General features: G+C 37.6%; 1 protein-coding gene and 1 pseudogene across 4 annotated transcripts; one reads left to right on the top strand and one right to left on the bottom strand.

Moving 5' to 3' along the window:
• The first annotated feature begins 416 nt into the window (after positions 1 to 416).
• Positions 417 to 5437, top strand: LOC113677212 (tripartite motif-containing protein 2-like; annotated as a pseudogene).
• LOC149041963 (death domain-containing ATP nucleosidase-like) lies at positions 4843 to 25125 on the bottom strand. 4 transcript variants are annotated; one of them, XM_089213245.1, is made up of 6 exons: positions 24073 to 25125; positions 22062 to 23281; positions 21213 to 21399; positions 17781 to 17902; positions 16053 to 17415; positions 4843 to 5530 (listed from the first exon to the last, which is right to left on the bottom strand). In XM_089213245.1, the coding sequence occupies exons 1-2, from the start codon at positions 24791 to 24793 to the stop codon at positions 23031 to 23033; spliced, it is 972 nt and encodes a 323-aa protein (XP_089069371.1). In that variant the 5' UTR covers positions 24794 to 25125; the 3' UTR covers positions 4843 to 5530; positions 16053 to 17415; positions 17781 to 17902; positions 21213 to 21399; positions 22062 to 23030. The 4 variants fall into 4 exon arrangements, with proteins under 4 accessions (XP_089069371.1, XP_089069373.1, XP_089069375.1 ...); XM_089213247.1 differs by lacking the exons at positions 16053 to 17415; positions 17781 to 17902; XM_089213249.1 differs by lacking the exons at positions 17781 to 17902; positions 21213 to 21399 and having other exon boundaries at positions 16053 to 16157; positions 23066 to 23281.
• Between the last annotated feature and the right edge of the window lie 134 nt (positions 25126 to 25259).

Genomic DNA, 25259 nt, shown 5'->3' with positions numbered 1-25259 from the left:
TTCCCTGTTGAAATATCGTGATTATCACGAAAAATACCTCTGACTCACAAACCCACAAAATTATGGAAGTCATTCATCCATTTAGATTCAAACATGCAGAGATCGCTTCTAAATTTGAAAATTTGTCAGTCACTTTTTCAAACCCGAATGAAAACAAACTATTCAACAAAGAAACCTATTTATTTTGAAGTTTTCTCTTTAAGGGACCAGCTTGGAAACAAATGTATTTAACAATTGGTTGAAATTAGAGGTCAAAGTTATGCAAGCAAGTGTTTTGTTAAACTGTGAGTTATTATCATGAAGTTGCATATTTGATTACTCCCTCGGGTGGCAATGGCTTGGCATAAATTATTATTCTTAATTTGCCCGTAAGAAAAAAAATTAGGGGAACTTTTGTCGCTAAAAGATCAGCGATGTTTACCTCCACGGAGTATTTTTTGGAGCCATCATGTGTGACAAGACATTGTGTGTAATCATGACTGGAGGGTTTGTAAGACAATTACTATCATTCTGTTGGTTCATGAATGATAAATATTTATTTCTTAACAGACACTTGTCATGGCCAGTGCTACTCCGACTGCTTCATCCACTAAAGAGACAACAAACTATGCCAGGTTGTGCCGTCTGCTGGTTGATATTGGAACCCAAGCTCTTCGAGACACATTGAACTCTCTCCATCCACCAGCAAATCTATACACAGTTTTGGCGGCAAACAAACCCACCTTACAATCTCTCAGAGCAAAGAGGATTATCAATCCAACACAATGGGGGAAGCTTTTCCCTGCCATCCCTAACTCAGTATCGACACATTCATTCGATACTACTCTATTGATGATTCTGCTACGAAACCTGTGCGGCTTTACTGCTCCGCTGACCGGTTGGGACGCAATGCCAGCCGTAACAGACCTCAGCAGGGAAGCAGACATCGCCCGAGTTAAGTATTTTAGGAACACTGTGTACGGTCACGCTGAGAATGCTTCTGTTGATGACGTGAAGTTCAATGACTACTGGTGTGACATCCGGGATACTCTGGTTAGACTAGGAGGTGTTTCTTATAAAGTTGCAATTGACGATCTTAGAAACGAGTGCATGGATCCTGAAGTTGAAGATCACTACATGGAACTACTTAGTGAGTGGAAAAAGGACGAGGACAATATTAAAGATCAGCTGGACGAGATCATGAAAAAGTTGGACGCCTTGGCACCAGCTAAGGAAGTTCCTGGTAAAGGTATGATTTGAAAGAAATGATGACATCATATTTGAATCGCTAGTGGGTTTTATCTTTGGGAAACAGCTCCTATCGTAATTAATTTACCTGCAGTGATTGAGACAAATCAACTTTTAGAAAAGGCACTTAGAGGTTTATGCATTGAGATGATGAAGTACAACTGATTTTGGAAGGATTTTAAGTTTAGAGCTCTGATTGGAGTAAGAGCTCACCATCATTGAGCTGGCCATGTTTGATGTTTCCACCATGAAATCGACTTTATCCTGCATTGGAGTAGATTGAATTTCTTTTAATAGAGGCGATATACCAGTTGGGTCCCTTCGGACTGATCTGAGTATGAAAATTTGGAAATCTGTTTTATGTAACAAAATACACGATCGGATGCCTACGAAGCTTGAGAGCTCCCAAAGCTATAAGAAATCTATACCCCCATTCTGTTTATAAATTCATTCATCTTGCTTTTCTAGGTATTATCCTTGAAAAAACACAGTCGAAGAGCTTATTAACCATGTGCAGATATCACGTGGACGAAGAGTGTTTATATTATTGTCGAAAATGCAAGGTTTGCATCTGTCGCATTTGTGGTCAAAGACTTCATGATAATCACACGAAGGCTGGCATACAGCAAGCTGCTGAAGAACGAAAGAGGTCTTTGGAAAAGATCCTGTTCGAAGCCAAGGCTGAAATTGTTGCTGTCGAGAGAAAAATTCGAAAACAATTGGAGCTGAGGGAGAAGAGCAAATCAAGGACAGCTGCAGCCAAAAAGAAGGTCATTTCAAATGTAGAAGAGCTTATTCAAGTTCTGAGAGATCACGAAAATGTGGTAAAGGTAAAGTTGACTGAAATTGACGAAAAACAGGAAAAAAATCATTTAGCACGACTTGAAAAACTGGAAACATTCGCTTCGGAATTGAGGAAGTCGGTTGAACGAAGCGAAGGTATCTTTCAAAGAGACAATGCTGTGGAAATTCTGGAGGACAAAAATGTTGTATTCACCCCCTGTAAAGAGCTTTTAAGCCGCTGCCAGAAAATGAAAGTCTACACACCAGATGATATCAGTTACGTTGTAGATACCACAAACATGACGGCTTTGAGAGAAATGATTCAGCAGTCTTTGGATCAAATAGTTGTAAGTGATCATTCACGATCAGTAGCTAAAGGAAAGGGTTTGAATGAAGCCGATTTGGGCGCCCAAGCTGAATTCACAGTCATTACTAAAGATTCAGAAGGAAAACAGTTTTATAGCGAGCAAGGACAAGTTACAGTCTTTGTTGAATCAATGTCAGGAGCAGAGGAAGTGCACATCATAGATGAGAAGGATGGTATTTATACAGTACATTACAATACAAGGAGCGTTGGTCCATACCAAATTGACATCGAGATTAATGGATGCCCGCTGACCGGTAGTTCCTGGAGAGTTGATGTGAAGCCACATCAGTACAAAGTAGTGACGTCATATGGTTCACGTGGAAAAACGAGAGGAAAGTTAAAGGGACCAGCGAGTATAGCAAAGAATGAAAAAACAGGAAATATTACCGTGGCAGAATTCGATAAAAAACGATTTCAGGTGTTTGACACCGACTTGAATTACCTGATGACGAGGAAAGGTGTAGCAGGACCACAAACTGAAAACACTGTGAAGATTGGTCCTCCGTGGTCAGTGGCATTTTTACGAAATAATGACATGATTGTCATTCATGGCGATTTGTTTTCGAGAAAAAATGTCTCTTATCACTAATGATGGTCAGTTTATCAAAAAGTTCAGCGGACACGTGATTGATCCCGGAAGTTTGTTTGTTAAAACTGATCGCGATGGTCACGTGATCGTGTGCGATGAAGGTGACCGTGAAATCAAGGTCCTTTCTTCAGACGGTGCGAAGTTTTTTTTTTTTTTTTTTTTTTTTTTTTAATTACAAACAATGCTTACAATACAATATGAAACACCACTTACACTAATTACAATGCTTATTTACATTACTCTACTTACAGTCACTAATACTTACACTACTTACAGTCACTAATAATTACACTACTTACAGTATCCAGCCCTATTAACAACACAGTCTACTAATTATGCCATTACATACAAAAAGTACTATTTTCTTTTAACATTGCACAGTGACACATACCGGCGATGGCGACGCCCAGTTAATTCTCTAACAAAAATAAACTACAATAAACTAATAAACAAGGAAGAATATGAGATCTAAGTTTATGCATTGGTCTTCCATTCTTTTCCTTAAAAAAAGGGCAAACACAAAATTATATGAGAAATTCCCATCTAATTTGAAAATCGCGAAGCTTTCTGTTTCTTATAGCAATTATTTTTTCAACTTGTTTTTTAACTTCAACCTTGTGCAAAAACAATCTAAATATTGGAGAGGTGTTATTTTTTCTACATTCCCAAATAGTCAATTTCCCTAAAATTATCAAATAATTTAACAGATCGTTCCTCTGAAGTAAGCCAACCATAATATCTTTTGAAGACAAAATTAAATATTCGCCACTAAGATCAAACCACCAGACTGTAAATACGTTCCAAAAAGCTTGCACAAAGGAGCAGTTAAAGAAGAGGTGGTACAGATCTTCCGTATAGGTTCCACAAAAAGAACAGTTGTCCGAATCACTTAACCCTATTTTGAACAATTTATCGTTTGTAAACAAAATGAAATTCAATACTCTGTATTGAAACGACCAAACATACGTTTCGCTCGCAACAAGATAAGGAATAGAGAAAACTTCCTGCGCATTTGAAAGCTCAAAATCCGCTGTCAACTTTTTAAAGCCATTCGGGATTCTCGCTTTACTTGTTATCATCGTAGAATAAAACTGTTTACACTTTGCAGTATATGCATTAAAAGATTTAGACTTATAATCAAAATTCATAGGATCGAGATTACCCGCTGTGGGGATGGGGCAGGAGCTTTTTGATTTCGTATTAATAATAGAAGATCTCAAGGCTGTCCAAGTCAGGAAATTAGTGTTAAGCCCTTTTTGCTTAAAGAATTCATAAGAACGCACATTGTCAACATCGAACTGTAAATCATTCAAATAAGTTATGCCCTTGTCAAAGTATGTTTTATAAAAAACAGGTTTGTTATTAATTCGTATATCCTTATTATTCCAAATTACATTTTGAGAATAATTCACATCAGAAAAGGAGCATCTAAAATCCGCCCACCATCTTAGAAGCTGTAAGTAAAACTTACTAAGACTTAAGTCAAGATCATTTACATCATAGTTACATCTAAAAAGAAAACATCCTCCGTATTTTTTTAAGTTGTATTTGAGATAAGAAATCCAGGGCCCTTCCTTCTCATCTATGAGGAACACCCTGGAGTATGACAATTTGTTTCAATGGTGATTTGTTGGTAACTGATTATGGAAAACATTGTATATACACACTGCGATAAACTGCTTTTTCTCCAAAACTGATTAGGAGGTCGGGCTGCTTTTGCTTCAGTAATAATATCTTTTGCCGAGAGATTATATTCTGTTGCTTTTACAATATACTTTGCAAATCGCTGAGACCGTCAGTAAAACCCTATATGTTAAATATGTGGCGTAAAAGACGATTGTACATGTAGTGTTCTCAACAAATAACGAATGACTTCTTGTGGAACATAACTTCCATGTTTAATTCCACCAAAATTTAATTTTTGTATATAATAACGATAATGATAATAATGATAACAACATTACATCTGATAAATATTAACAATGATGATGATTATCATCATCATTATCTTAATCGTTCCTCAGCCGGGGCTGTTCAGGGAAATACAAAATAAGATACATCATCAGATTCTAACTGATCACAACTCCAAAATTTTTGCTATGAACGCCTGGCTGCCACAAGCCGTTATCGTCATGGTAACTTTTCAGGAACCTTTCGCTTAAAAACTCTCATCGACTAAAGTATATATCGATAGGCCTTTCGCAACACTCGACGGGAAAAAATCGCAAATAAATGAAATGTCACGACTCGACAAGTTACGTCTTTTCAGCTGTTCATGACAAAGTTCACGACACTTACAAGGGAGAGGGAGACAAGTATTGATTCTTTCCGAGATGAACGCGTGCGTCGTTTCACTACTCAGGTAGCAGTCCTTTAATCCCTAGTCTTTCTTTGAGTTTTTCCACAGCATGTTGCACAGCCTCGTGACTGTTCGGGTAATGACGAGCCTCCGTGCTTATTCCACTCTCTAAGTCCCAGGCAGTGGCATCAAACACCCAGAGTTCTTTCAAGGAGTGCACTCTTCCACGGGATCTGTAGTGAATTTCTCGTCCTTTGTAACTGATCTGAAAATTTACAATGCAGATAATTTTCGTGGCAATTATCAATAGTTATCAGAAATATCAAAGTTTATGTACACAGGGGGTAAGTTTCTAAAGAAACTGTGATGCTGCATCGGTGTGAGAGTGCAACAGGTAATTAAGTGTTAACAATTGAGTTGAAAACGTAAATTGGCCACCATAAAGAGTTAACCGAGCGTTAGCCTTTCTTCAGAGTGATTGGAGGAATGGTGGGTTATGTGTGGGTTGATATGCAGAAAATGGAGCTATGCCATTGGTGGGAATATGGTGACGAGAAAACATGAATAAATTAGTTGAATTAAAAGAGTTCGTTAATACCGCGTGGATTAATAATCCCCAAGGTATTAGCAAACCAAACAAACCTACCAACAGGGGGGGAGAGAACTCTTGGAAGATTTTGTTGGTGCCATGATAAAATTCACCTCATCACCCCTAAAAGCTCTGTAATATTATTATGATCATCCCCCATAAGGTTCTGTAATATTCTTATGATCCTTCCCCATAAGGTTCTGTAATATTATTATGATCCTTCCCCATAAGGTTCTGTAATATTATTATGATCCTTCCCCATAAGGCTCTGTAATATTCTTATGATCCCTCCCCATAAGGCTCTGTAATATTCTTATGATCCTTCCCCATAAGGCTCTGTAATATTCTTATGATCCTTCCCCATAAGGCTCTGTAATGTTCTTATGATCCTCCCCCATAAAGCTCTGCAATATTCTTATGATCCTCCCCCATAAGGCTCTGTAATATTATTATGATCCTTCCCCATAAGGCTCTGTAATATTATTATGATCCTTCCCCATAAGGCTCTGTAATATTATTATGATCCTCCCCCATAAGGCTCTATAATATTCTTATGATCCTTCCCCATAAGGCCTGTAATATTATTATGATCCTCCCAATAAGGCCTGTAATATTCTTATGATCCTTCCCCATAAGGCCTGTAATATTATTATGATCCTTCCCCATAAGGCCTGTAATATTCTTATGATCCTCCCCCATAAGGCCTGTAATATTATTATGATCCTCCCCCATAAGGCTCTGTAATATTCTTATGATCCTTCCCCATAAGGCTCTGTAATGTTATTATGATCCTTCCCCATAAGGCTCTGTAATATTCTTATGATCCTTCCCCATAAGGCTCTGTAATATTCTTATGATCCTTCCCCATAAGGCTCTGTAATGTTATTATGATCCTTCCCCATAAGGCCTGTAATATTCTTATGATCCTCCCCCATAAGGCCTGTAATATTATTATGATCCTCCCCCATAAGGCTCTGTAATATTCTTATGATCCTTCCCCATAAGGCTCTGTAATGTTATTATGATCCTTCCCCATAAGGCCTGTAATATTCTTATGATCCTTCCCCATAAGGCTCTGTAATATTCTTATGATCCTTCCCCATAAGGCTCTGTAATGTTATTATGATCCTTCCCCATAAGGCCTGTAATATTCTTATGATCCTTCCCCATAAGGCCTGTAATATTCTTATGATCCTTCCCCATAAGGCTCTGTAATATTCTTATGATCCTTCCCCATAAGGCTCTGTAATATTCTTATGATCCTTCCCCATAAGGCCTGTAATATTCTTATGATCCTCCCCCATAAGGCCTGTAATATTCTTATGATCCTCCCCCATAAGGCCTGTAATATTCTTATGATCCTTCCCCATAAGGCCTGTAATATTCTTATGATCCTTCCCCATAAGGCTCTGTAATATTCTTATGATCCTTCCCCATAAGGCCTGTAATATTCTTATGATCCTCCCCCATAAGGCCTGTAATATTCTTATGATCCTCCCCCATAAGGCCTGTAATATTCTTATGATCCTCCCCCATAAGGCCTGTAATATTCTTATGATCCTTCCCCATAAGGCTCTGTAATATTCTTATGATCCTTCCCCATAAGGCCTGTAATATTCTTATGATCCTTCCCCATAAGGCTCTGTAATATTCTTATGATCCTTCCCCATAAGGCCTGTAATATTCTTATGATCCTTCCCCATAAGGCCTGTAATATTCTTATGATCCTTCCCCATAAGGCTCTGTAATATTCTTATGATCCTTCCCCATAAGGCCTGTAATATTATTATGATCCTCCCCCATAAGGCCTGTAATATTCTTATGATCCTTCCCCATAAGGCCTGTAATATTATTATGATCCTTCCCCATAAGGTTCTGTAATATTCTTATGATCCTTCCCCATAAGGCCTGTAATATTCTTATGATCCTTCCCCATAAGACTCTGTAATATTCTTATGATCCTTCCCCATAAGGCCTGTAATATTCTTATGATCCTTCCCCATAAGGCTCTGTAATATTCTTATGATCCTCCCCCATAAGGCCTGTAATATTCTTATGATCCTTCCCCATAAGGCCTGTAATATTCTTATGATCCTTCCCCATAAGGCTCTGTAATATTCTTATGATCCTTCCCCATAAGGCCTGTAATATTCTTATGATCCTCCCCCATAAGGCTCTGTAATATTCTTATGATCCTCCCCCATAAGGCCTGTAATATTCTTATGATCCTTCCCCATAAGGCTCTGTAATATTCTTATGATCCTTCCCCATAAGGCCTGTAATATTCTTATGATCCTTCCCCATAAGGCTCTGTAATATTCTTATGATCCTTCCCCATAAGGCCTGTAATATTCTTATGATCCTCCCCCATAAGGCTCTGTAATATTCTTATGATCCTCCCCCATAAGGCTCTGTAATATTCTTATGATCCTTCCCCATAAGGCTCTGTAATATTCTTATGATCCTTCCCCATAAGGCCTGTAATATTCTTATGATCCTCCCCCATAAGGCTCTATAATATTCTTATGATCCTTCCCCATAAGGTTCTGTAATATTCTTATGATCCTTCCCCATAAGGCCTGTAATATTCTTATGATCCTCCCCCATAAGGCTCTATAATATTCTTATGATCCTCCCCCATAAGGCCTGTAATATTCTTATGATCCTTCCCCATAAGACTCTGTAATATTCTTATGATCCTTCCCCATAAGGCCTGCAATATTCTTATGATCCTTCCCCATAAGGCCTGTAATATTATTATGATCCCTCCCCATAAGGCTCTGTAATATTCTTATGATCCTTCCCCATAAGGTTCTGTAATATTCTTATGATCCTTCCCCATAAAGCCTGTAATATTCTTATGATCCTTCCCCATAAGGCTCTGTAATATTCTTATGATCCTTCCCCATAAGGCCTGTAATATTCTTATGATCCTCCCCCATAAGGCTCTGTAATATTCTTATGATCCTTCCCCATAAGGCTCTGTAATATTCTTATGATCCTTCCCCATAAGGCCTGTAATATTCTTATGATCCTTCCCCATAAGGCCTGTAATATTATTATGATCCTTCCCCATAAGGCTCTGTAATATTCTTATGATCCTCCCCCATAAGGCCTGTAATATTCTTATGATCCTTCCCCATAAGGCCTGTAATATTCTTATGATCCTTCCCCATAAGGCTCTGTAATATTCTTATGATCCTTCCCCATAAGGCTCTGTAATATTCTTATGATCCTTCCCCATAAGGCCTGTAATATTCTTATGATCCTTCCCCATAAGGCCTGTAATATTATTATGATCCTTCCCCATAAGGCTCTGTAATATTCTTATGATCCTCCCCCATAAGGCCTGTAATATTCTTATGATCCTTCCCCATAAGGCCTGTAATATTATTATGATCCTTCCCCATAAGGCTCTGTAATATTCTTATGATCCTCCCCCATAAGGCCTGTAATATTCTTATGATCCTTCCCCATAAGGCCTGTAATATTCTTATGATCCTTCCCCATAAGGCTCTGTAATATTCTTATGATCCTTCCCCATAAGGCTCTGTAATATTCTTATGATCCTTCCCCATAAGGCCTGTAATATTCTTATGATCCTCCCCCATAAGGCCTGTAATATTCTTATGATCCTTCCCCATAAGGCCTGTAATATTCTTATGATCCTCCCCCATAAGGCCTGTAATATTCTTATGATCCTCCCCCATAAGGCCTGTAATATTATTATGATCCTTCCCCATAGGGCTCTGTAATATTCTTATGATCCTCCCCCATAAGGCCTGTAATATTATTATGATCCTTCCCCATAAGGCTCTGTAATATTCTTATGATCCTTCCCCATAAGGCCTGTAATATTCTTATGATCCTTCCCCATAAGGCCTGTAATATTATTATGATCCTTCCCCATAAGGCTCTGTAATATTCTTATGATCCTCCCCCATAAGGCCTGTAATATTCTTATGATCCTCCCCCATAAGGCCTGTAATATTCTTATGATCCTCCCCCATAAGGCTCTGTAATATTCTTATGATCCTCCCCCATAAGGCCTGTAATATTCTTATGATCCTCCCCCATAAGGCTCTGTAATATTCTTATGATCCTTCCCCATAAGGCCTGTAATATTCTTATGATCCTCCCCCATAAGGCTCTGTAATATTCTTATGATCCTCCCCCATAAGGCTCTGTAATATTCTTATGATCCTTCCCCATAAGGCCTGTAATATTCTTATGATCCTCCCCCATAAGGCTCTGTAATATTCTTATGATCCTCCCCCATAAGGCTCTGTAATATTCTTATGATCCTCCCCCATAAGGCCTGTAATATTCTTATGATCCTCCCCCATAAGGCCTGTAATATTCTTATGATCCTTCCCCATAAGGCCTGTAATATTCTTATGATCCTTCCCCATAAGGCTCTGTAATATTCTTATGATCCTCCCCCATAAGGCTCTGTAATATTCTTATGATCCTCCCCCATAAGGCCTGTAATATTCTTATGATCCTCCCCCATAAGGCCTGTAATATTCTTATGATCCTTCCCCATAAGGCTCTGTAATATTCTTATGATCCTTCCCCATAAAGCCTGTAATATTCTTATGATCCTTCCCCATAAGGCTCTGTAATATTCTTATGATCCTCCCCCATAAGGCCTGTAATATTCTTATGATCCTCCCCCATAAGGCCTGTAATATTCTTATGATCCTTCCCCATAAGGCTCTGTAATATTCTTATGATCCTTCCCCATAAAGCCTGTAATATTCTTATGATCCTTCCCCATAAGGCTCTGTAATATTCTTATGATCCTCCCCCATAAGGCCTGTAATATTCTTATGATCCTCCCCCATAAGGCCTGTAATATTATTATGATCCTTCCCCATAAGGCCTGTAATATTCTTATGATCCTTCCCCATAAGGCCTGTAATATTCTTATGATCCTTCCCCATAAGGTTCTGTAATATTCTTATGATCCTTCCCCATAAGGTTCTGTAATATTCTTATGATCCTTCCCCATAAGGCCTGTAATATTCTTATGATCCTTCCCCATAAGGCCTGTAATATTCTTATGATCCTTCCCCATAAGGCCTGTAATATTCTTATGATCCTTCCCCATAAGGCTCTGTAATATTCTTATGATCCTTCCCCATAAGGTTCTGTAATATTCTTATGATCCTTCCCCATAAGGCCTGTAATATTCTTATGATCCTCCCCCATAAGGCCTGTAATATTCTTATGATCCTTCCCCATAAGGTTCTGTAATATTCTTATGATCCTTCCCCATAAGGTTCTGTAATATTCTTATGATCCTTCCCCATAAGGCCTGTAATATTCTTATGATCCTTCCCCATAAGGCTCTGTAATATTCTTATGATCCTTCCCCATAAGGTTCTGTAATATTCTTATGATCCTTCCCCATAAGGCCTGTAATATTCTTATGATCCTTCCCCATAAGGTTCTGTAATATTCTTATGATCCTTCCCCATAAGGTTCTGTAATATTCTTATGATCCTTCCCCATAAGGCTCTGTAATATTCTTATGATCCTCCCCCATAAGGCTCTGTAATATTCTTATGATCCTCCCCCATAAGGCTCTGTTATATTCTTATGATCCTTCCCCATAAGGCCTGTAATATTCTTATGATCCTTCCCCATAAGGTTCTGTAATATTCTTATGATCCTTCCCCATAAGGCCTGTAATATTCTTATGATCCTCCCCCATAAGGCCTGTAATATTCTTATGATCCTTCCCCATAAGGCTCTGTAATATTCTTATGATCCTTCCCCATAAGGCCTGTAATATTCTTATGATCCTTCCCCATAAGGCCTGTAATATTCTTATGATCCTTCCCCATAAGGCTCTGTAATATTCTTATGATCCCTCCCCATAAGGCCTGTAATATTATTATGATCCTTCCCTATAAGGCCTGTAATATTCTTATGATCCTTCCCCATAAGGCCTGTAATATTCTTATGATCCTTCCCCATAAGGCTCTATAATATTCTTATGATCCTCCCCCATAAGGCCTGTAATATTCTTATGATCCTTCCCCATAAGGCTCTGTAATATTCTTATGATCCTCCCCCATAAGGCCTGTAATATTCTTATGATCCTCCCCCATAAGGCCTGTAATATTCTTATGATCCTTCCCCATAAGGCTCTGTAATATTCTTATGATCCTTCCCCATAAAGCCTGTAATATTCTTATGATCCTTCCCCATAAGGCTCTGTAATATTCTTATGATCCTTCCCCATAAGGCCTGTAATATTCTTATGATCCTTCCCCATAAGGTTCTGTAATATTCTTATGATCCTTCCCCATAAGGCCTGTAATATTCTTATGATCCTTCCCCATAAGGCTCTGTAATATTCTTATGATCCTTCCCCATAAGGTTCTGTAATATTCTTATGATCCTTCCCCATAAGGCCTGTAATATTCTTATGATCCTCCCCCATAAGGCCTGTAATATTCTTATGATCCTTCCCCGTAAGGCTCTGTAATATTCTTATGATCCTTCCCCATAAGGCCTGTAATATTCTTATGATCCTTCCCCATAAGGCTCTGTAATATTCTTATGATCCTTCCCCATAAGGCTCTGTAATATTCTTATGATCCTTCCCCATAAAGCTCTGTAATATTATTATGATCCTTCCCCATAAGGCCTGTAATATTCTTATGATCCTTCCCCATAAAGCTCTGTAATATTATTATGATCCTTCCCCATAAGGCCTGTAATATTCTTATGATCCTTCCCCATAAGGCCTGTAATATTCTTATGATCCTCCCCCATAAGGCCTGTAATATTCTTATGATCCTTCCCCATAAGGCTCTGTAATATTCTTATGATCCTTCCCCATAAGGCTCTGTAATATTCTTATGATCCTCCCCCATAAGGCCTGTAATATTCTTATGATCCTTCCCCATAAGGCTCTGTAATATTCTTATGATCCTTCCCCATAAGGCTCTGTAATATTCTTATGATCCTCCCCCATAAGGCTCTGTAATATTCTTATGATCCTTCCCCATAAGGTTCTGTAATATTCTTATGATCCTTCCCCATAAGGCCTGTAATATTCTTATGATCCTTCCCCATAAGGCCTGTAATATTCTTATGATCCTCCCCCATAAGGCCTGTAATATTCTTATGATCCTTCCCCATAAGGCCTGTAATATTCTTATGATCCTCCCCCATAAGGCCTGTAATATTCTTATGATCCTTCCCCATAAGGCTCTGTAATGTTATTATGATCCTTCCCCATAAGGCCTGTAATATTCTTATGATCCTTCCCCATAAGGCTCTGTAATATTCTTATGATCCTTCCCCATAAGGCCTGTAATATTCTTATGATCCTTCCCCATAAGGCCTGTAATATTCTTATGATCCTTCCCCATAAGGTTCTGTAATATTCTTATGATCCTTCCCCATAAGGCCTGTAATATTCTTATGATCCTTCCCCATAAGGTTCTGTAATATTCTTATGATCCTTCCCCATAAGGCCTGTAATATTCTTATGATCCTTCCCCATAAGGCCTGTAATATTCTTATGATCCTTCCCCATAAGGCTCTGTAATATTCTTATGATCCTCCCCCATAAGGTTCTGTAATATTCTTATGATCCTTCCCCATAAGGCCTGTAATATTCTTATGATCCTTCCCCATAAGGCCTGTAATATTCTTATGATCCTTCCCCATAAGGCCTGTAATATTCTTATGATCCTTCCCCATAAGGTTCTGTAATATTCTTATGATCCTTCCCCATAAGGCCTGTAATATTCTTATGATCCTTCCCCATAAGGTTCTGTAATATTCTTATGATCCTTCCCCATAAGGCCTGTAATATTCTTATGATCCTTCCCCATAAGGTTCTGTAATATTCTTATGATCCTTCCCCATAAGGCCTGTAATATTCTTATGATCCTTCCCCATAAGGCCTGTAATATTCTTATGATCCTCCCCCATAAGGCCTGTAATATTCTTATGATCCTTCCCCATAAGGCCTGTAATATTCTTATGATCCTTCCCCATAAGGCCTGTAATATTCTTATGATCCTCCCCCATAAGGTTCTGTAATATTCTTATGATCCTTCCCCATAAGGCCTGTAATATTCTTATGATCCTTCCCCATAAGGCCTGTAATATTCTTATGATCCTTCCCCATAAGGCCTGTAATATTCTTATGATCCTTCCCCATAAGGCCTGTAATATTCTTATGATCCTTCCCCATAAGGCTCTGTAATATTCTTATGATCCTTCCCCATAAGGCCTGTAATATTCTTATGATCCTTCCCCATAAGGCTCTGTAATATTCTTATGATCCTTCCCCATAAGGCCTGTAATATTCTTATGATCCTTCCCCATAAGGCTCTGTAATATTCTTATGATCCTTCCCCATAAGGCTCTGTAATATTCTTATGATCCTTCCCCATAAGGCCTGTAATATTCTTATGATCCTTCCCCATAAGGCTCTGTAATATTCTTATGATCCTTCCCCATAAGGCCTGTAATATTATTATGATCCTCCCCCATAAGGCCTGTAATATTCTTATGATCCTTCCCCATAAGGCCTGTAATATTCTTATGATCCTTCCCCATAAGGCTCTGTAATATTCTTATGATCCTTCCCCATAAGGCTCTGTAATATTCTTATGATCCTTCCCCATAAGGCTCTGTAATATTCTTATGATCCTTCCCCATAAGGCCTGTAATATTATTATGATCCTCCCCCATAAGGCCTGTAATATTCTTATGATCCTTCCCCATAAGGCTCTGTAATATTCTTATGATCCTTCCCCATAAGGCCTGTAATATTCTTATGATCCTCCCCCATAAGGCCTGTAATATTCTTATGATCCTTCCCCATAAGGCCTGTAATATTCTTATGATCCTTCCCCATAAGGCCTGTAATATTCTTATGATCCTTCCCCATAAGGCCTGTAATATTCTTATGATCCTTCCCCATAAGGCCTGTAATATTCTTATGATCCTTCCCCATAAGGCTCTGTAATATTCTTATGATCCTTCCCCATAAGGCCTGTAATATTATTATGATCCTCCCCCATAAGGCCTGTAATATTCTTATGATCCTTCCCCATAAGGCCTGTAATATTCTTATGATCCTTCCCCATAAGGCTCTGTAATATTCTTATGATCCTTCCCCATAAGGCCTGTAATATTCTTATGATCCTCCCCCATAAGGCCTGTAATATTCTTATGATCCTTCCCCATAAGGCCTGTAATATTCTTATGATCCTTCCCCATAAGGCTCTGTAATATTCTTATGATCCTTCCCCATAAGGCCTGTAATATTCTTATGATCCTTCCCCATAAGGCTCTGTAATATTCTTATGATCCTTCCCCATAAGGCCTGTAATATTATTATGATCCTTCCCCATAAGGCCTGTAATATTCTTATGATCCTTCCCCATAAGGCTCTGTAATATTCTTATGATCCTTCCCCATAAGGCCTGTAATATTATTATGATCCCTCCCCATAAGGCCTGTAATATTCTTATGATCCTCCCCCATAAGGCCTGTAATATTCTTATGATCCTCCCCCATAAGGCCTGTAATATTCTTATGATCCTTCCCCATAAGGCTCTGTAATATTCTTATGATCCTTCCCCATAAGGCCTGTAATATTCTTATGATCCTCCCCCATAAGGCCTGTAATATTCTTATGATCCTTCCCCATAAAGCTCTGTAATATTATTATGATCCTTCCCCATAAGGCCTGTAATATTCTTATGATCCTTCCCCATAAAGCTCTGTAATATTATTATGATCCTTCCCCATAAGGCCTGTAATATTCTTATGATCCTCCCCCATAAGGCCTGTAATATTCTTATGATCCTTCCCCATAAGGCCTGTAATATTCTTATGATCCTTCCCCATAAGGCTCTGTAATATTCTTATGATCCTCCCCCATAAGGCCTGTAATATTCTTATGATCCTTCCCCATAAGGCTCTATAATATTCTTATGTTCCCTCCCCCTATAAGGCAATAAAAGTAACCATAATTTAAAATTGTGTTAGTAATAAAAAGTCAACATAAAGGGAACAAAAAGAAAACAGAAAGAAAACATCATGCTAATAATTATTGTTTTAAATTTGGGACACTAAAATATTTGTAGGTACCTATTGGGAAGGTTTTCCTAAGGAATTAAAATTGAAGTGTTGAGTACATATGAAGTTATAATACCTAGTCTGATTCACCAGTTAGTGAGTGAGTGCAGAAAAGACCCCAATATATCATTTGGACTGTTCCTTCTTGCGATTGCTCCATTATTAATAACAGGTACTTAGACTGCAACAAAAGAATTATTACAATTAAAGGTGAGACTTTTATGGGGTGCCCATATTATGGGGTGCCATATAGGACAGTATTAAATAGCCAAAAATATTTACAGTTAATGAAATATATATGGCTATCTTGAATATATGTATGGCATTGTTTCATATGTTTGGGGCTAATCACATAATTTATATACATTCATTCTATTAAAAATATATTTACAGCATACAGCAAATATTTATTCCCTTTTTCATTCAGATATATCTAAGGCATTGCAAAATTAAGTATAGGTCATTGCTTACAAATATATAAGGTTATTGTGCCCGCTATCAAGTTGGGTCAGTCATTGGTGATACTTTATTGCTTTACAAAAATATATATGGCTATTGAGCCTGTTAAAGATTTGCTTAGTGCTGATACTAATCTTGTTATTTTAAGAAATTGGTGGGGAAAAAGATTCATGATTTTGAGGAATTTTTGCAACATTCGATCTCCTCAATCTTTCAGCATGCTTGTTGAAACCTTCATCTCTTTAATTTTATTCAAAAGTTTTGAATTGTGCTTCAGTGCCTTGCAAGGTAACTACAGTTGGTTACAACATAACTACACCCAACTAACTGTTCAAACTCAAGTGTAAACATGGATTTATTATTCAGGATTTAATGATCTGCTTTTTTCAACTTTGTAACAAATTAGTTGTATCACAGAATTTACTCCCAAAAATTGAACAGTATTCTCAAACAATATATTGTTCAACTGTTTTGTCTAATTTCTACAAAGGTCAATGTGTTTTCACGACTTTGACTAGATGATATTCATGTGTTATTAAGGTTGACAGATAACAGTTGGATTTCTCCATTTCTGTAACATAACTGCTTAAAGCTGTGTAACCTGATTTGAAACCCACAATTCTTACTTTTCTGTAAAATTTGAAAACAGTAGAATTAATTTCCAAATGCATTAATCTGAATAAAAAAAGAACACAACACTTTTAAAGATAAGCCTTAACACTGGAAAAAATGAGGTAAAATTTCCCATATCCTACTCCAACACATTGCATGCTTGTAATCAGTGCTTTTCTAAATGCCTCAAGCATATGATGCATGAACTACAGGGATAATGATCTTGTTAAAACAACTATCTGCCTGAAAAAGTGGTAGAGTAGAATTGCCACTCAATAACAGCCATAGTCTGGTGTCATTTTGTAGGTATGAGCTGCCAGTTACAAATTCCACCAGTGTGCTGACAATAGGTTTTCTAGTGCACTCATCTAAATGAAAGAATAAAAAATACACTTTTAGTATTAGCTACTTTCCTGCAATCCTCTTGGAACTGTTACAGCCCAGGGGAAGGGGCTGTAAAGTGAGGGCAATATTTATCGTGATAATTTTGTGCTGAATTTGAAAAAAAATGCTGAATTGGTATTTTGAAGATGGTTTGAATAGTCTATGCTGTTATTATGACTCAGTGCTGAAGACCAAAGTGGAATCATAAGCAGTCAGCCCTACCCTTAAATCAAGCAGCACTGTTTAAATGATGCCCAGAAAGGAAAAGACGAGCTTGATTTTAGTTAAAAGCCAGGGGTACAGCCCCCTGTGTTCAATATAAGAAAAATGGGAACAAAATGAAACTCACCATTTTATTGAGATTAATTATGCAGTCAATCAAATTGTCTTTGTTAGCCCATGAGGCACTAGCTTTTTGTCCAGTTTGTCTCTTCCTTCACTAGTTAGGTACATATTTTCTTTGACAATGATCTAGAATACCGCAAAAAATATCCCAAGTAAACAAAATGTGCAATCTTTTTACATTTAGGTTTCCCCTTTGCTGTTGATTTTTTTCTGGGGAAGTTATTAAAATGAATGCACAGTGGAATGCATTCCAGTCTTGCATAGAACAAAAATATTCGTGTGGAATTTCTTTTTTCTCTGATCATTAACTGGTATTTTTAAGATTTAACAGACTCAACTAACTATACAACAATGAGACTAAAAGCACTCTATCAAAATGTCTTTTAACCCTTCAACTCTCGGAAGTGATCAACATGAAACTTCTCCTTATACTAAACTTTCCATCAATCATTATAAATATTTCCAAAGAGCTGTCAGTATTGCTTTGTGCAATTAACAACTAATTATATGTGCAATTTACTGCATGAACACAATTAGATACGCCATTTCAATGTTCCCTCCCCATTCTTCCCCCCAGCAGGATCAAGGGATGGACAACAGTATCAAGCCATACTTGCACTTCAGTTCATATGATTCTGTATTATAGTTACTGTAATAGTTAATAACTAAATCTCATACACCAAATAATTAGAAATTATCTACCAAATACATGACATTCACTCTATATAATTCACTAATTACTATCAATTAAAAACTTACTTTGTTCTCAGTTCAACATCATACAAATCTTGAACAGAAACCTTTTCTTTAGCTTTACAAGCTGTCACCCAGTGGAGATATACTCCACCACTAGTGAAGACATGCCAACAAACCCATCACAAGAATGGAGTAAGCTGTAGGCTACAGGCTTAATGGCTTTGGTCTTGACTTTAAACATCACGAAATGGAGTTAGAGAGGTGTGGTATTGCAGAATATCAAAATATCATACATATATTATCAAACCCTTTTCCTAATATTTTTTTCTTAGAGGGTCTGAGATCATGATATTTCAAGTGTCTTGGGCTTTGATGTTTTCATATATTATGATATTATTAAATTATCAGATACCTATTTGATAATAGAATGCTTTTAGTCTCAGTGTTGAATAGATAATGTCAACTAAGTTAACTTCACATAAATTTGAAATCACATGAAAACAGTTTGTTCCTTCCAGAGAAACAATAAGGCAAAATGCCCTGTTTCTGCCTTCTTTCTCGTGTAAATATGTTTGTTCATTGATTAGAGGAGCCCCCTATTTTGCTTGACCTTTGGTTTGGTGGGCTTTTACTATTTTAGTTGACATCACCTAAATAGCCGACTAAAATTTACTAAATTTATCTAATTATTCAACAGTGAGCACTCTATCAAAATGTCTTTAAACCCTTCAACCCTATAACCCCTAAGAGTGACTAGCATCTAATTTCTCCTCATAAAATCACTTCTGAATCACACATTAATGTTATGAGAATAAAGGAAATGATCACTAACTCAGTAAAGAAACTCTTGATTGTTAGACACTTCTCCTTGTCAGCACATTTATTTAGTAAATGTACAGAGAACAGTGTGGAGAATATAAATGTGACCTCTCACGCGAAAACGTTCCTTACGGTATCCGTTCGAACAGTCGAACGCATGGTATGTGAACGGATGACAAACGGATAGAGAAACCGTTTAAAACAGATGCCGTGAACGGCTAAACGGCTTCAGAAAAATTTCAAATGGTTGAAGTCGAACGGCTGAACGGCTAAAGGAAAATTTCGAACGGTTGAAGTCGAACAGCTGAACGGCTAAAGGAAAATTTCGAATGGTTGAAGTCGAACAATTGAACGGCTAAAGGAAAATTTCGAACGGTTGAAGTCGAACGGCTGCATGAAAATGAGTATATTGATGTTAGGGTGTAAAGGGATAACTCCCAGAAGTGATTAACATGAAACTTTGTCTCATAATATCCTTACATTATCCAGCAAAAAGGTAATGAGAATATTCAAACTAATCAGGTAGAAATTGTTATCTTGACCTAACACAATTTACAAGGAAATGTGTAGCAGGAAGAGGGGGTAGAATTAACAATCAGATCCCAGGAGTTAAAAGGTTCAGGATCAAAAAAAGTGTCTGAGGCTTTGATGTTTTGATAATATCATGACAATTTGATAACTTAGTGGTTTGATATGAGATTCTGATATCATTTAAGTCCATATTACCATCTGATAATTTGATATTCTGCAATTCTACACCCTAGTTAAGAAATAAAGTTCTTTCAATTGGAGTTAATTCACTTGAAGCAAGCTTCTTGAGAATAGCCATGTTAATGTTCTTGTAATTTCAGTAATTTCTACCCAATTACTACTTCTTGTGTGATCATGAATCGCACAGACTTGAGGCCTTCGGACCAACATTCTTTTTTTAAATTGGTATTTACTCTAAGGAGATAACCCACACTCACACACTCTTTATTTAAAGAAATAAAAGGTTTACAAAACTTCATGTCCTGCAAATAGCTACAATGCTAATCTAGGCAGGACAAGACTTTAACTAAAGGCGTTATTAAATTACATAAGAAAAAAGAAAAGAAGAAATACAAAAACATACAGAAAGAAACACCTTACATATAAATTCAAGTACAAGGGATTTTGTTATTTGAAAAAGACTAAAATTACAACTAAAGGTATATACAATATATCAGGTTAGCTTCACAAAATATTCTATTAAAAAATTAACATTCAAATAATTATCTTCATTACCTAGAACATTAAGGAGTAGTGATTTAATTTTTTTACGAAAATTAGAAACGTTGAGAGTCTTAACAGAAAGTGGAATAGAATTCCAAATAGACACACCGATTCTAGTAAAAGATTTTTTCATTTTTTCAGTTCTAGAGAATTTGACAGAGAAGCATTCTTTTGCAGATAATCGCGTATTATAATGATGTTCTGTATTGATTTTCGCAAACTTATCGAGAAGACTTTTAGGAGCTGTCTTAGCATGAACGTCATACATTAAATAGCTTAACTGTTGAAAGAACAAAGACTGCAAAGGAAGGCAGTTTGATTCAATAAAAAAAGGGATTGCATGGTCTCTGGGTTTAGAAAAATAAATCAAACGCAGAGCACGTTTTTGCAGAACAAGTATCTTATTGAGGTAGGTCTGTGGACAGTTGCCCCATGCACAGATACCATAATTTCAATAAGAAGAAATAAGTGCATGATATAAATTCAAAAGAAGACGCCGTGGAATGTAATGCCTCATTTTAGCAATTATTCCAACTGATCTACTAATTTTGTGACAGATAAAGTCAATATGATGCTTCCATGATAGTTCAGAATCAATCATTATACCCATTTATAACCATTATAACCATTTATATCATCAGTTGAAACAATTCATCCATCACCTTACCTTCAAAAACTGGTATGGCATTAGGACCTTATCATCCAAAACACTTGCTACAGCTTCATCTATAGTGTTGTTTGTATCCAGTACTGCTTTCAGGTAATCAACCTCATGTGAAGGGAAGATTTGTTCAGATCATTAATACTTTTCCTTTTACCACCTGAAGGTACTGATGATTCTGGAGTGTCTATGCCTGTTGAAAATACAGTTTATCAGTTTACATCAAACTCTGCTTTAGAGTTAAGACTTTCACAAGGAAGCAACCACACAGTTCTCTGTGAAAATAGCCCACTTATCATCTCTCCATCTAATTCCTGATCTGGTGTGAGGGACAGCTCAACAAATTATGCATCTATGCCCATCATTATTTTAACTCTGGGCAGAAATGATGAAAAAATGGGAATAAAAATAATTTCATTGTGGACTTCTTTTGAACCAACAAACTTACACATTTGAGTAGGTGGGGTACAAATCAGACAATTACTAGCACTTAGCACCTTTAGGGGCACATATTAAATGTTATGCACCTATCAAAGTAAAATATCGTCAGGCATCTGATCAAAGTCCCAAGGGTGGGGAGAAAACACCCTGCCCCTCACACATATTATTATTGCACAAGATCTTATGTGAATTTGAATAAAATGATAAAAATACAAGGTGACTTTGTACTATTTTTCATGCAAAACTGTTGTATTGATTTCAATAAATTTTGCAATAACAATAGACACTTGTCTAGTAGATCTTATTTACATTGTTTATCTCACGGTTTTTCGTTTGCAATATCACTCAAAGGAGAAAGAAGACAAATACAAAGTAGGAATGTCAAACTAAATATAAGTTATCAGTTTCACTTACTTGGGTTCACAGGTAATCTTTCCCAGAGATTCGATCTTTGTGTCAAAGGCGCTCACCAACTCATTATAAATCACTCTTAAGCGGACCAATTCTTCTCGAAAGTAAAACAGCTGATTGCGTGGCCCTGCCGTTGCAAATCCCCTTTTGCCTTCCCTCGGGGAAAAGATTCAGATCATGTGGCCATCTAGAAAACACAACTTCCAAGCACTGTCGCTCTTACGGCTACTTCCACATGTAGCAGGCCCCCAGGTCGTTCTTAATGCGTGTCGAGGAGGGGAACTTGAATTATTTCGGTGAAATATTTAGCTCCTGTACTTGTGAGTGTCCCTGTGCTTGTACTGGTTGTCCTGTTTGCATTGAGGTTGAACTGATGTAATTTGGACTGTAGAAGATCTGGATGAACCTTCACCCAGTGAACGTTGTACTTTCAATGCTTCCTTAAAATCAGGATGTTCAATAATCTGATGCACAGTACTATCTCAGCTTTGAGAAGTGGATGGAGGGAATGAGGAGTTCTCCATCTTCATGCACTCGATCGCAGATTTGCCGCCAATAGTATCACCGCTGACCTAATTTGATAGCGGGCACAGTAACCGTATACATATGAATGAAAAAGGGCGTAGGTATTTGCCGTATACCCCAAATATATTTGTAATTGGATGAATATATGTAATTAGCCCCAAATATATGAAACAATGCCATACATATATTCATCATAGCTTCATATTTCATTTACCGTAGATATTTGTTGCTATATAATATTGTCCTATACGGTAACCTATATACTTTTGCAAGAAACAACGGACATTTCAATAACTAATTCATTAAATGTTTGTTAAGTGGTATTTTTCAATCCAAATAAAAGGGCTGGTTAATTAAGTCGTTGTGGAGGAAACCGGAGTGGAAACCGTTTTCAGTCCAGCAAAACGGTTAAGCTAAACGTTGGTTTTGTGAAAAAGTAAAGAAGGCTTAAACCATAGAGTTCACATTTATATTCCCTTGACCTTCATTCGGTGCTCTTCCCATATCGCTGCTCTGGTAATGCGGCCATCTCTCAAACACAGCTGGTGTACGAAGCATGTTTTTGACAACAGAAGCTGCCATGGCACTGGCAAAAGGCTTCCAGTCCTCAGTCAGAGAGGCCGTGCCGTCTACATAGCCAGAAACGCCTTTGATTACCACCCACTCCATCTTCAGGTCATGAGCTGCACTGAACACACCTGTGGAAGGACACATTGAAGTTTATGATCACTGTTGTGTAATTAGCGGATGTGAAAAAATAATTCTCTCAGCTTCACTGAATTTATTGAATTGTTACTTGACTCGGCTTAGGCTTGAGATGTCACGGGCCGTAGCTTTAAGAGGACAGCACTTTGACAGATTGTGATTTTCATTATGTTACATGTGCGTGTAATCCTTGCGACACTAGAAAAATTAGTACCAGATTGATCAGGCTTCCGTATCGTGTTTGTATAGTCTAACCTCTTCATTCCTCTTTTGAACGTAATTAAGTATAATTATCCTGATTCTATTACGTTTTCGGTCACTTAGAACTTACTGAATCGTAACACACTGTTATTTTAAGAAGAGTCGTGACAATGGAAAACAACATCATTATCGAACGCTTTCGGGTAAAGCCCATGGTATACACACTGGAATTGATTCCGAACAGACTTAGATATCAAACTGAACAAAATTATTCCTTCTTAGTTATAACCAAGAGACTGAGGCCGCAATACGGGAGGAATTCGCTGAAATGGTCGATGAAGCGAGGAAAGTGAAAGTAAACATGATAGCGTGATCGATGATCGATTGACTTGCAGCTGTTGATCACTGAGACTATCGTGGTCAGCGAGCACTATCTTAAACACGCGAAAATGAGCTCTCAGCAGACAAGCGGAGCTTTAACGTTGAACTGTTTCGTCAAACTAAGCAACCCTGGATGATCAAACTCTGTATTAACGCTTCCTTCTTAGCGCTCTGCTGACGAAAAACAACCTATCAATCTCACCTTGGCCATCCATTTCGACTGCGATTGCGTTGGGGTAGAGCTTTACGAGTTCGCCCCTTCTTTCTTCGGAGTCAATCTCTTCTGGCCCGCTCAAAAACTCTCCATCGCTATGAACTTTCACTGATCTTCTTTCTTCTTGATTCTTTAAAGGGGCACTCCAGCCATGACCAGCGTAATTTATCAAGCCAGAGATGTCGCTACTAACTGGCACAGAGAAGCCATGCGGATAAACTCCCTGATTCGTCACTTTTTTTTCTGCGTAAGTAGTCAGCTTTGCGGAAACGATAACATCTCCTAGCTTGGTCTTGTCCCGATGCAATGCTCCACAACAACCGACACAAAACACAGCTTTGGGTCGTAATTTCACCACAGTATTCTTTACTGTGATTAGTGCTCCTCCCGGGTTTGCTGCTCCCTCTGAACATTTAATTAAAGCGACTTTCAGTTTCGTATCTCCGACTTCACCCATCTCTCCGAAATACACATGACCGAGGCCTCTCTCGTAGCTTTGAAAGACATTTCCTAGATTGAAGTAACAGCTTCGAAACTCGATGTCTTTCACAGTCAGGAGCAGGATATCTATCGGAAGCTGGACATCCTTCAACGCCTTAAAGTTATTCGTAATATCGCTCTCCTCTGGAATTTCTTTTTCCAATTCTGGCGGCATTTTTTTGAGGTATGGTGAGGTACTTTCACTACCAGTTTCGCTTGCTGACAACATGGTTTGCTTTGTGCTTGATTAGCATTCAAAGTTACGTCACGCTTCTCAATTGTCCATTGTTTCAGATTTAGGGAAATTTCCCGGAAACAGTGGAAAGTGGACTTTCAGTTTCTCTTCTTTCCAGAAAATAATATGTTCAAAGCTGATATGATAACAGCTTTAATACGATTAATAAAAACGATAATTTCTAAAACGATAGAGATAATTTTTCAAGGACAAAATAGCTCACCGGCTAATAAAGAATGAAGAAACAATTGTATAGTGATTTTATTCCATGTAGGATAATTTCTCGTCAATATTTACCACTTTGGATGCTGTGACTTAAATTGAACTTCGAGTTAATAGAAATAATTTTCTCTTTTATAAGCCTTAAGGTAAGTCATACAGCTATGTTCATTCGTGTTAGGTAGACTTTAAGGATTAGTTTACAAGGTACACCTGCCTTCCTTTACCCTTTTCATCCAAA

This window comes from Pocillopora damicornis, chromosome 7, assembly GCF_964200805.1.
Source record: "Pocillopora damicornis chromosome 7, jaPocDami1.2, whole genome shotgun sequence".
Taxonomy (NCBI): Eukaryota; Metazoa; Cnidaria; class Anthozoa; order Scleractinia; family Pocilloporidae; genus Pocillopora; species Pocillopora damicornis.
Note: the sequence above shows the minus strand (reverse complement) of the source record. Positions and strands in the feature narration are given on the sequence as shown.